Here is a 13,565-nt window from a genome sequence, read left to right on the forward strand (position 1 = left end):
TGTCACTTCTCCGAAACCCCATCTTAAATGGTGATACAATGGGAGGCAGTTTTTTTTTACCTCCTCTTTGCTTGATCAGCTGCTGGCTTGCTGCTGCTGCAATGACGCGAGATCTGCATCTCGCACGGTGCTTCGAACATTTAAAAGCCTATATAGCAGCTGTCCTACTCTTTGTCTTTTTTTTTCTGGTACTGGGCATGGTTAAATCTTTTGGCATAAAGTTTCGTCTCGCAGGATGTGAGTTCTTGATATTTTTTAGTTTATAATTTAAAAACGGAATAACAATCTGAAATCTAACAACATGACATTAAAGTGTGATAAATTCTGAAAAGAAAGATACCAAATATATATATGTAGGTTTTAAAATAAGCCTGATTTAAAGCGTGACATAAAATCGTTGCACTTTTAGGCTTAGGATTTTATTTATTTATTTATATATATATATATATATATATATATATATATATATATATATATATATATATATATATATATATGTGTGTGTGTGTGTGTGTGTGTGTGCGCGCGCGTGTGTGTGTGTGTGTGTAGATTCAGACACTTAATTCAGTATTTGTAGAAGTTCCTTTTTTCACCAATTATGACTTATCCTCAGTAATTGGTCTGCTTAGCCCCTTTCACTTCCTTGAGTCATCTGTTTTTATTCTGGGAATACGTTGGTAAACTTTCTAGCTTCTTAAAGTGACTAGATTTAAGAATTTTGGTCTAGAAGTTGAATTCCTCACTTCTAATTGGCTCTTTGTCATTTTGGAATATGCAGACGTGACCTTCAATGCTGTTGTTTCTCATGTGATCTATTTCATCTAATGAAACTAAAATCTGTTCGAGCCTCATATCCAGCAATTGCGTGCATTGATTTACTTGGTGATTGCATATACTGTATAAAGCAAAAGTCATTATACACACGATTGGTAAATAAGAGCCATGGTGCATGACTGTCTCCTTTGCTTGCTTCAGGATAACCTTTCATGATACCTTAAATTCAAGATTGCAAATCTGCTTGATCATTGCTTTTCATATTTGATGAGTAACCATTCCCATACTCACAATGGGCTAATTTGGAGACAGCACCTAACCTAACAAGCTCACCTTTTGGATATCGATGAAGGCTGAGTACCTGGAGAAACCCCTCATGGATGCAGGAAGGACGTGCAAACTCCAAATAGATAGTGGAGCTGTGAGCAGTTGTGCTAACTACTGTGCATTTGTACCCCGCCATTACATTGTGTAGATCATTATAAAGTAATTATTTTCAAGATTTGCAAAAATAATTTTTTTCATAAATGTTTCTATGAAAATTAAATTTCCATTTTTTTGTTTGAAACTGAAGTCTTTTACTGTTTTTGCACCTTGTGTAATTATCAAATTATTCTAGTATTATTATACTTTAATTTTTCTTTAGGGCAACAGAAGCAGATTGACCCAGAGACATTTAAGACATTTTATACATTTTGGAAAGAATCAGAAGCAGAAGCTCAAGATGTCCATCTTCCAGTAGACGTGATTGATCACTTGGATAATAATGAGTGTGTCTATAAGCTTTCTTGTTCTGTGAAGACAAGTTATGGTGTTGGAAAAATAGCGATGACACAGAAACGTTTGTTTTTACTAACCGAGGGAAGGCCTGGTTATATTGAAATTACAAAATTCAGAGATATAGAGGTAAAGCTTTTGTATAATAATGCACTGCTATAACTATATACTTTGCAGTTTAAGACTTTTGTTAAAATGTACAGCAAATGTAGAAGTGCTTTGTTGAATATGGTATCTGAAAAATTTCTATGTCTCTCGGCTGGCTTGGGAACGTCTCGAGATTCCCCCGGAAGAGCTAGTAGAAGTGGCCGGGGAGAGGGAAGTCTGGGAATCTCTGCTAAAGCTGCTGCCCCCGCGACCCGATCTCGGATAAGCGGAAGAGGATGGATGGAAGGAAATTTCAGTTTGGGGTTTCATCAACATGAAATTGTGTAACTTGCATTATTTGCTCCTCACAAATGAACTGAAGAGGCCAATTTCTTCAAATGGATGATTATTACACACAATGAATGCAGTACTGTTCTTGCAAGTTATGTTTACTTACTCAGTAAGATTGGCTTAAACATTCATAAAAATTATTACAGGACTTAAAACTAATGTGATGTGAATTTTCACCATTTGCTTCTGGTGTTGTATCATAACATTTCATTCATGATGATGTTAATTTTGGTCTATATCATGACTATTCTCCCACTAAGAATGTATGTAACATCACCTTTTTTTCCCTTCATATTTTATTTAGGAACTAAAAATTTCCTCTGCAACTTTTCTGTTGCTACGAATCCCTTCCCTTAAAATAAAAACAACTTTAAGAAAAGAAACATTTGAGGCCAACCTGAAGTCAGAATGTGATCTTTGGCATCTGATGGTGAAAGAAATGTGGGCTGGGAGGAAAATGGCTGATGAACACAAGGTCAGTGACTGCGCCTAAAAAAGATGGAATTTATTTTATTGCCTACTATAAAAGATGCACAGCATTAACAAAGGAGGAAATTTAAATTACTTGTGCAGCCATATAAACCTATCATTATTTACTAAGTCAATCAGTTTTTATTTTATATTGAGCCGTTAACAACATGCATCATCACAAGATACTTTACAGGACAAGTTTACAATAAAATACAACATCAAATATACAGGGTGAACCAAAATTATGTTAACATTTGAATGGCGGAAACAATTTATTCACAAAACATACTTCATATGTGCAAGGTGATTTACAAGACTTAACAAGGATCTTAACTTGTTCGCCAACGTGTTCAACACATGTACCATATGTGCCAAATAAATTGTCCACAAAAATTGTATATACATAGCAGTACCATTAGTGTTAATATAATTTTGATTCACCCTGTATATTATAAATAAATAAAAATACAGATATCAGGGGGAGCATGGGACTATAACTAACAGGGTTTAAGTAGCAAATATGAAATGGAGCTGGTTTCATTAAAAACAGCTTAAAGCTGCTCAGGACATGTTCAGCCAGTTAAATAACAGGAGCATTCATTGATAAACGTCCAACTTACTCAACGAAAGTTATACAGTTTGGTTTATTTTCCTGCCTATGCCCTGACTTTGATACTGTGCAGATGCCAAGGTGAATAGACTGGCATACCGACTGGGATGGAGAATGAGTCAGCTGGCCCAAACAGAAGGAAAGTGAGGAAGAAGCTGCAACCCAGCTGGAATGAATATGTTCAGAAGCCATTAAGAAAGCTAACAGAATGTTAGGTTATATAGCACCTTGATGTGTGGAGTACAAGTCCAAGGAGGTTATACTGAAGGTTTATAACACACTGGTGAGGCCTCATCTTGAGTACTGTGTACAGTTTTGGTCTCCGGGCTACAAAAAGGACATAACAGCGCTAGAAAAGGTCCAGAGAAGAGCAACTAGGCTGATTCCAGGGCTACAAGGGATGAATTATGAGGAAAGATTAAAAGAGCTGAGCCTTTACAGTTTAAGCAAAAGAAGATTAAGAGGTGACATGATTGAAGTGTTTAAAATTATGAAGGGAATTAGTCCAGTGGAATGAGACTGTTATTTTAAAATGAGCTCATCAAGAACACAGGGACACAGTTGGAAACTTGTTAAGGGTAAATTTCGCTCAAACATTAGGATTTTTTTCTATACACAGAGAACCATAGACACCAAGTAGTGTGGAAGACAGTAGGACTTTAGGCACTTTCAAATCTAGACTTGATGTTATTTTGGAAGAATTAAGTGTATAGGATTGGTGAGCTTTGCTGGGCTGAATGGCCTGTTCTCGTCTAGATTGTTCTGATGTTCTAAAAAAATGATAAGCAATACAAGGATGGTGCGTGTTTAATGATGTCACACTTGGCGTCAGAGATATGGACTTAAGTCACATGAATGTACTTAAGTCTGCTTAAGTCTGACTCAACTCAGAAATTTGATGAATTCAGACTTAATCTGACAAAATCAGAAAAGACTTGGATTTGAACAGCAGTGACTTCTACTTGACTTCAACTTCCACGTTATGACTTGAGAAGACTGAAGAATCAGTCCAAACTCCTTAGCATGCAAGTATTTAAATGAAGGCAGAGAAAATGTGCAAAATGTGGGATAAAAATCTCTGATGGATATGCAACAACCTTGAAGTTCATTTGATATCTGAGGCTACACAATTAGATAGATAGATAGATAGATAGATAGATAGATAGATAGATAGATAGATAGAATAGATAGATAGATAGATAGATAGATAGATAGATAGATAGATAGATAGATAGATAGATAGATAGCAAACACTATGTTTGGCGTTTTATAGAAGCTCAACAAATAAATACTATTATATTATAACAAACTCCTCTCAAATACACATCAAATTAATTAAAGAGAAAGAAAAATAACTTGAATTAAAATTAAAAAAGACTACTCACATTCACAGTGAGACATTATAAACTTTTAGGTAAGGTTTATGCTTATGTAATGTTAAGTTATTTTAGCCTAAGGTTTATGTTGTAATTAGCATTATTAAGCTACGGTAATTCATACACTACTGTATAAATTAGTAATTGTAAAAAGGCAGTCATTTTAACTTTATCAGTCTGTGCCATTTTAACTTTATGCTGTTTATTTGTTGAATTTTTTAAATATATTTTAGTTTGTGTCTTATTGTTTGCATGATATTGTGTGGTTGTTCAGGAATGGCCACGTGGATAGGCAGCATTTCAACTTCACCCAGACTGAGAAGGTCAACTTTATTAATCAAAAGACAAACAGATGTGCTTGGTATGTCCAACCTTAATAACATGTCACAGTGGCAACTTTTTTCAAAAAAAAAAAAAAAGAACTTGTGAGGAAAAAGAGTTAAGTACAAAAAAAGGTTGCACAGTTAGCTGACATCCCATGTCAGTGTCTGCCCCTCTCTATGAGCGTGATTTGTCTTGTGCCAGAGAAAAAGGAATACAGTAAACCCTCGTTTATCGCGGTTAATCCGTTCCAGACTCTACCGCGATAAATGAATTTCTGTGAAGTAGGATTCTTTATTTATAAATCTAATGTTTTCGCAGTTAGAGCATAGAAAACCTGTTTACGACCTTCTAAATATGTTTTTTAACATTATTAGAGCCCTCTAGACATGAAATAACACCCTTCAGTCAAAAGGTTAAACTGTGCTCCATGACAAAACAGAGATGACAGTTCTTTCTCACAATTAAAAGAATGCAAACATATCTTCCTCTTCAAAGAAGTGCGCGCGTGATAAAGCGGCCGCAAGGAAGGGATCAATGTGAAGGTAGTCTTTGAGCATTTTTTAGAGGAGCGTCCATATCTTCTAAGCAAACAGCCTCTGTGTAAACAGCCCCTCTGCTCACACCCTCTCCGTCAGGAGCAGTGAATGTCAGAAAGAGTGAGAGAGAGACAGAGAAAAGCAAACAATCATAAATCAATACGTGCTGTTAGAGCTTTTAAGTGTGCGAAGAACCGTGAGGGAAGCATATCGTATATCATTGAGGAGTTTTATTTAATACATAATACGTGCTCTGATCGGGTAGCTTCTCAGCCATCCGCCAATATCATCCCTTGTATAATATCAACTGGGCAAACAAACTGAGGAAGCATGTACCATAAATTAAAAGCCCCGTTGTCCGCAGAAATCTGCGAACCAGCGAAAAATCTGTGATATATATTTAGATATGCTTACATTTAAAATCCACTATGGAGTGAAGCCGCGAAAGTCGAAGTGCGATATAGCGAGGGATCACTGTAGTGCTAAGTAAACGTTAAGTACTAGTTATTCAGTCCTGAATGTCATCGTTTTCTCAAACAGATAAAAAGTAAACTTAAAATTTGTCTCCAAGACCATTACTATTTTAACAGTAATGGGAATTACTGAGAATGATTTCCCTCTTAATTTTTCATGTGTTGCTCAACTTTATCATTAAATTACATAAAACAGTTAGTTTACTTACTGTTACTCTTGAACTTGTCAATCATACCCAGTGAACCCGGCCCAGGTAATTTGATTTCTGACTGTATGATTTTGGATTTTAGCTTCTCCACGTAACATATTTATTAACCAGTTTAACCTTCACTTGCACCTGTTTGATGTTGTCCTGTTTATGCGAATAAACTGCACTGAGCACTTTTGTCCCACCAGTCATCTTGTTGTGTGTCCTCATTGCACTAATTAATCCCAGTCATGGCAATCATGAAAATTCAGGAAAATGCCAAGGCTGCTGAAACCTGGGCATCACAGCATGTACCAGTCCAAAGACTTCTAAAATAAATGTTATTGTGTTTTAGTTTGTAAATATATTTTTTTTATTTTGATATTTGCACTAAATAGATAAATTCTCATTCTTAAGTAATATCATGTGGTCTTTAAGCTAAACTTGCCATTCCTGTGGTTTTGTTCTTCAGTGTTTTTTTTTTTTTTGTTTTTTTTTAATTTGCTAAAAACATTTGGCGTAATCACTAACTCTAAATTTTTGTAGAAATGCATGATTTTAAATTGTATGTTTCTTTATGCCTATAATGTATACAATATTTACTTTGACAGGATCCTCAGTATATGCAGCAAGCCTTGACAAATGCCCTGCTTATGGATGCAGTAGTTGGTTGTCTGCAGTCTCAGAAGGCCATTTATGCTGCCTCTAAGCTAGCGTACTTTGACAGAATGAAACTTGAAGGTACAAAAATAATTCTTTAATTTCAAAATGAGTGGCGCTAATGTTTTAGAACCGTTGTCAAAAGAGTGATTTCTTTAATTTTTGTGGGGTGGTGCTGAAAAATCAAAGGAACTGCAAAGTTTAAAGCATCTTTCTATAGTCATAATTTAGACTATGTCCACATGACTACATTTTCATTAAAAAAGCTTCATTTTTAAACAAAAACTGATGTTTATGAAAGTATCTCCATTCACACTAAAATGACTGAAAATGCATGTTAAATTGCCATTTGTTAATGCTAGACACAAGTGCAAAAAGTCCTTGAAAAGTTGGTAACGCTGCCAGCCTCAAGATTTATTGTAAAACTGTAGCAACCTGTAAATTATGTGCCTTTTATGCATGTACACAATGTTCAAACTGTAAAAAAAACTCAATTTAGAAGCAGGATCACAAGAGCCATGGAAAAGCAACTCCTCTGTGTCCATTATGTTGGAATATGGTTTTCTTCTGGGAAAGGTGATCATTCAGGGTATGAGATGTTGTAATGAGCAGGAAGCAATCACGGAAGGGCTACCTAATGAGCACAAACAAATCAGAGTGTATTTAGAATCTGCATTTTCAAAACACTTTGCTTTCACCCATCCTTTGCAATCCGTAGACGGTGTTTTTAGAAATGTATGGCTCAGGAGAGCATTTCCAAATGTTAACAATCCTGGGGTAGTGTGGACAAAAGGCAAAAACAGACTAATATCTGCATTTTTAAACAAAATATAGTAGTGTGGACATAGCCTTGGCCAAAGTGCTTTCCTTATATATCTATCTATCTATCTATCTATATATACATATTGTGAACTTGAACCCGGACACAGGCAGACAGACATCGTTGGTTCCACCACACACTTGTTTATTTATAATATTTACACAAATAGTGCTCACGTGCACAAAACCCCAGTGCCACTTGCACCGATTCCCCCAACTGTCCAGGCCTCACAAGTCCAATGCCTTTCCTTCCTGGCCGCCTCCCGTCCTCTCTCTCAGCTCCGTCCTCTTCCACCCGACTCTCGCTTCTGACTGGAGGGAGACGGCCCCTTAAACGGGAACCCGGATGGGCTCCAGCTGCTTCCCGGCAATCAGTCCTAGCCACACCCCAGTGTGGCGGAAGTGCCGGCTGCGCACCCGGAAGCCGTCCGGGTGTCCCCTGTTGTCTTCCCCCCAGCACTTCCTGGTGTGGCGGAAGTGCTGGGCTCCAGGGTTCCTCAGGCCGCCGCCCCCAATACAACCAGGGCGATTGCCCCCTCGCGGTCTGGAGGAGGCACAAGCCATCCTCTGGTCCTCCTGGGCGTCCCTGCCGGGACCACTATATATATATATATATAAACTGCTCAAAAAAATTTAAGGAACACTTTGAAAACACATCAGATCTCAATGGGAAAAAGAAATCCTCCTGGATATCTATACTGATATAGACTGGGTAATGTGTTAGGAACGAAAGGATGCCACATCGTTTGATGGAAATGAAAATGATCAACCTACAGAGCCCTGAATTCAAAGACGCCCCAAAAATCAGAGTGAAAAAATGATGTGGCAGGCTAGTCCATTTTGCCAAAATTTAATTGCAGCAACTCAAAATTGTACGCAGCACTTTGTATGGCCCCTGTGTTCTTGTATACATGCCTGACAACATCGGTGCATGCTTCTAATTATATTTATTTTATTTATTTATTTATTTATTTAATTATATTTATTTTTTTCTCCAGCCTTTGGAGTTTTTTTGTTTTTTGTTTTTTCTGTCCACCCTGGCCATCGGACCTTACTCTTATTCTATGTTAATTAATGTTGACTTATGTTTATCTTTTATTGTGTCTTCTATTTCTCTATTCATTTTGTAAAGCACTTTGAGCTACATTTTTTTGTATGAATATGTGCTATATAAATAAATGTTGATTGATGTTGATTGATAATGAGATGACAGATGGTGTTGTGGGGGATCTCCTCCCAGATCTGGACCAGGGCATCACTGAGCTCCTGGACAGTCTGAGGTGCAACCTGGTGGCATTGGATGGACCAAAACATAATGTCCCAGAGGTGTTCTATTGAATTTAGGTCAGGAAAGTATGGTGGCCAGTCAATGGTATCAATTCCTTCATCCTCCAGGAACTGCCTGCATACTCTCACCACATGAGGCCAGGAATTGTCGTGCACCAGGAGCCACTGTACCAGCATAGGGTCTGACAATGGGTCCAAGGATTTCATCCTGATACCCAATGGCAGCCAAGGTGCCTTTGTCAAGCCTGTAGCGGTCTGTGTGACCCTCCATGGATATGCCTCCCCAGACAATCATTAACCCACCACCAAACTGCTCATGCTGAATGATGTTACAGGCAGCATAATGTTCTCCATGGCTTCTCCAGACCCTTTCACTTCTGTCACGTGCTCAGGGTGAACCTGCTCTCATCTATAAAAAGCACAGGGCACCAGTGGTGCATCTGCCAATTCTGGTATTCTATGGCGAATGCCAATCGAGCTGCATGCTGCTGAGCAGTGAGCTCAGGGCCCATTAGAGGACATGGGGCCCTTGGGTCACCCTCATGAAGTCTTTCTGGTTGTTTGGTCAGAGACATTCACACCAGTGGCCTGCTGGAGGCCATTTTGTAGGGCTCTGGCAGTGCTCATCCTGTTCCTCCTTGCCCAAAGGAGCAGATACTTGTCCTGCTGATGGGTTATGGACCTTCTATGGCCCTTTCCAGCTCTCCTAGAGTAACTGCTTGTCTCCTAGAATCTCCTCCGTGCCCTTGAGACTGTGCAGGGAGACACAGCAAACCTTCTGGCAATGACACATATTGATGTGCCATCCTGGAGAAGTTGGACTACCTGTGCAACCTCTGTAGGGTCCAGGTATCGCCTCATGCTACCAGTAGTGACACTGACTGTAGCCAAATGCAAAACTAGTGAAGAAACAGTCAGAAAAGATGAGGAGGGAAAAATGTCAGTGGCCTCCACCTGTTAAACCATTCCTGTTTTGGGGGTCATCTCATTGTTGCCCCTCTAGTGCATCTGTTGTTAATTTCATTAACACCACAGCAGCTGAAACTGATTAACAACCCCCTCTGCTACTTAACTGACCAGATTAATATCCCATAAGTTTCATTGACTTTATGCTATACTCTGATTAAAAAGTGTTCCTTTAATTCTTTTGAGCAGTATATATATCTGAGGCTATGTTAGGTCAAGTAACTCAAGGCACACATTAGTTAGTTATGTGGACCAAACCAGGAATCATATGGTTTAAAGTCCAGAGCCTTAGTAAATAGGCGTCACTGCCTGCAAGTAAAGTCGGCATCACATTGCACAATTTCTGCTTTATGGCTGCAGTTGCTGCATCTCATCATCTTAAGAATGTCGGATTCCATGACTAGTAATCACAGGAGATGACAATTGGCCATGACTCTATGATGACATTACAGCACAGTTTCGCATTTCCAAAGTATCACAAGCTTTCCGTATTCTGACAGCCAATTAATGCGCTTGTTGACAATGCCAGTGCCTGTACGAATGTTTTCCAAGTATAGTGAGGTCAGCCACATCGTCAGCCCTTTCTTTTTCCTTTTCACCTTGACACAACGAACAGGAGACAACAGACAGATGAACTTCTATTCTGTCTGCGCGATCCAAAACTCCCATATTCCATCATTCCTTGTAACTACGTTGTATGTATTGTACTTCTGGATGAACACTCATTAGTTGTCAGCTCTTACACACAAAAAGATTTTGACATTAACAAATGTCTTTACTAGTCACATTAGTACTGGTAATGAATTTACTATACTCTTTATTTTAAATAAAACAAAATATGATACTTGTTGCATCTCATACATAAAAAGTCATATGTACATCTTGGGGAGAAATTCATAGGCTTATCCAAGGTCAGATCAGAACAGTTCCAGGCTCTTGTTCAAATGCAAATACTCTTAAAAAGAGGCAAATTGTAGGCAATCCATCAAGCCTGAGCAATCAGTGGTATGTCATAAAATCAGTAAAATTCAGGATGAGCCAGAATTAATTGCACATCTTCTAATGTTTAAGAATATAAACATTACTGCTTTAATCTTCACATTTGTGTTAATGTAATTTTCTCTACTTGAATGCTACTGTATAGTTATCTTATACATAATTGTCACTGGAGAGAAATTCACTCAGGTGTCACCCTTCCCAACTTTGTGTTCTTGCTTGTTGCTGGCGGAAGCAGATTTGTGCTGCTGGATTCAGAGTGCAGGGAGACATGCTAAAGGAGAACTAACCTGTCTCTAATGACCAGTCGCACTTCTGATTACAAGGGCATCTTCTTTTCACAGAAAGCTTTCTGAAAGCACATTCCACAACTTTATAGTAAATGAATTCTTTCTGTTTTCAAATGAGTTATACACCTGTAGACTTGTGCCTTTTTGAAAGAAAGTGATGACAATGGCAGTATTGATTGATTGGTCAGCACTCTGCTGTTGCATAAGAAAAAAATCATTTTAAAATGTATATGAATGAGGGCAGCACGGTGGCACACTGGTACCACTGCTGCCTCGCAGTTAGGAGACCTGGGTTCACTTCCCGGGTGGAGTTTGCATGTTCTCCCCGTGTCTGTGTGGGTTTTCTCCCACAGTCCAAGGACATGCAGGTTAGGTACATTGGCGATCCTAAATTGTCCCCAGTGTGTGTGTATGTGTGCCCTGCGGTGGGCTGGTGCCCTGCCCAGGATTTGTTCCTGCCTTGTGCCCTGTGTTGGCTGGGATTGACTCCAGCAGACCCCCTGTGACCCTGTGTTAGGATATATATGGGAAATGACTGACTGACTGTATATGAATAAAGAAAACGCAGTTGGTGTTGAAAAAGTCAGTTTAATTCCCATAGAAGGCTTGCTATTTTATCCATTTTCATTTTTTTGATGAGTATATTCATTGTATTAAATTCATTTCATTTATTTATATGATGTGCACACCCATTTAAGATATCAATTTGTCAAAATAAAATTTTATTATGAATTTCCCCTTGGGATTAATAAAGTATCTATCTATCTATCTATCTATCTATCTATCTATCTATCTATCTATCTATCTATCTATCTATCTATCTATCTATCTATCTATCTATCTATCTATCTATCTACATTAGCCTCTCTTATATTGGTAATGCTCCTTATTGCAAGTAGAAGGGTACCAACAGGCCACGTGTATTTGATTTAGAAAGACAGTCACCAGAACTAAATGTTCATAAGTGTGAACACACACTGCAAAGCGTGCAGAAAGATCCTGCTTGACTGTTTCAAGGGTTTGTCATCAGCGGGTGTGTAGCTTACATATATTATATTACAAAAAGAGAGAAGCTGACACAACTTGTAAGCAGTGTGGGCTATAAGATTAGTGATGGCTAAATCATGAGCAATTTGTTCTTTTTTAACGATTCGATACATTAGAGCTCACTAGAGTGCTAAAGAGAACGCTTGATGCTGTCAGTCTGGTTCAATGGTGCAGTCAGGCATTTTGTTTAGATGTTTAAAGTGCATTTGCAAGTACTGCCTGTCGTATTCATGATTCTTGTTCACTTAACGATTCTTTCTAGTTAGAAAAGAATTGGCGAGTGAGAACTCTCATTGATCATTCTCTTGTGCATCATACGAGTGCAAAGCAATAACAAAACATTTATATTAACATGTTTTCATGGTTTGCTTTGTAGAATTCATTATTGGAATTGTTTTAAAAATAATTTGAAACTAATACATTTATGCCCCTTGTACATTCAGTAAATTAGTCTCACAAAATTCAACCTTACAGAAATATGATTCTAATTTCTAACAATTATTTTGTTTTCAGCTTTACTTTACCATACACTTTTTAGAGCTCATTGAATGCACTAAACATATATCATGCACTAGTTCTTTTGAGTTCAAATGGAATCATTACCCAAGAAAGAGTGACACGATTCTCACTCATTGTATTTACAAAGTGAACCGTTACCTGAGAAAGAGTTACAAGATTCTCATTCTTTTGATTCACAAAGTGAATCACTGAATCGTTACCTGAGGACGAATCACATGATTCTTGTTCATTTGATTCATGATGTGAATCACTGGTTCATTATACGAGAGTGAGTCACACAATACTTGTTCACTTATGGTTGTCAAGCTTAGGGTCTTATATTAATTATGTGTTTTCACTATATTGTCATGCTTCATACACAAGGTTAATATTACTATACTAGGCTGACCCGCCTTTTAAGGCGACCGACTTTTAACAACAACAACAACAACAACATTTATTTATATAGCACATTTTCATACAAACAGTAGCTCAAAGTGCTTTACATATTAAAGAATAGAAAAATGAAAGACATAATTATAAAAAAAATAAATCAACATTAACATCGAATAAGAGTAAGGTTCAATGGCCAGGGGGGACAGAAAAACAAAAAAACTCCAGACGGCTGGAGAAAAATAAAATCTGTAGGATTCCAGACCATGATACCGCCCAGTCCCCTCTGGGCATTCTACCTAACATAAATGAAACAGTCCTCTTTGGATTTAGGGTTCTCACCACTTCTCAAGGCAATTCAATATGTAGATCAATTTGATATTTTATACAAACTCATTAATTTGGTTATATTGCAGCGGTATTACTTTAATACTCGTAGTTTCTGTTATTTTTGTGATGAAATGTAAACTTTTTTTATATATTAAGGTCGCCCTTTTGAACCCCCCTGATATTTACTACACGGTGAGGCATTTGTACTCCATCAACATTAATTATTTCCAGAGACATAATTTTGTCTATTTTTCCAGCACATCGCACACAAAAGCAAGGGAATGATGGGAGCACCAGAACTCTGCTCACATC

The 13,565-nt window shown here is 37.8% G+C and overlaps 1 protein-coding gene across 3 annotated transcripts in view; it reads left to right on the forward strand.

The window, feature by feature from the left end:
- LOC120515557 (DENN domain-containing protein 3-like) overlaps positions 1 to 13,565 on the forward strand; it is a 136,209-nt gene that overhangs the window by 101,352 nt on the left and 21,292 nt on the right. For all 3 annotated transcript variants that reach the window (XM_039736640.1, XM_039736642.1, XM_039736641.1), the window contains 3 exons: positions 1,421 to 1,680; positions 2,294 to 2,464; positions 6,579 to 6,708. In XM_039736640.1, coding sequence (XP_039592574.1) covers positions 1,421 to 1,680; positions 2,294 to 2,464; positions 6,579 to 6,708 — 561 coding nt within the window. The remainder of the gene's footprint in view (positions 1 to 1,420; positions 1,681 to 2,293; positions 2,465 to 6,578; positions 6,709 to 13,565) is intronic.

Source organism: Polypterus senegalus, chromosome 15 (assembly GCF_016835505.1).
Source record: "Polypterus senegalus isolate Bchr_013 chromosome 15, ASM1683550v1, whole genome shotgun sequence".
In the NCBI taxonomy this organism is placed as follows: domain Eukaryota; kingdom Metazoa; phylum Chordata; class Cladistia; order Polypteriformes; family Polypteridae; genus Polypterus; species Polypterus senegalus.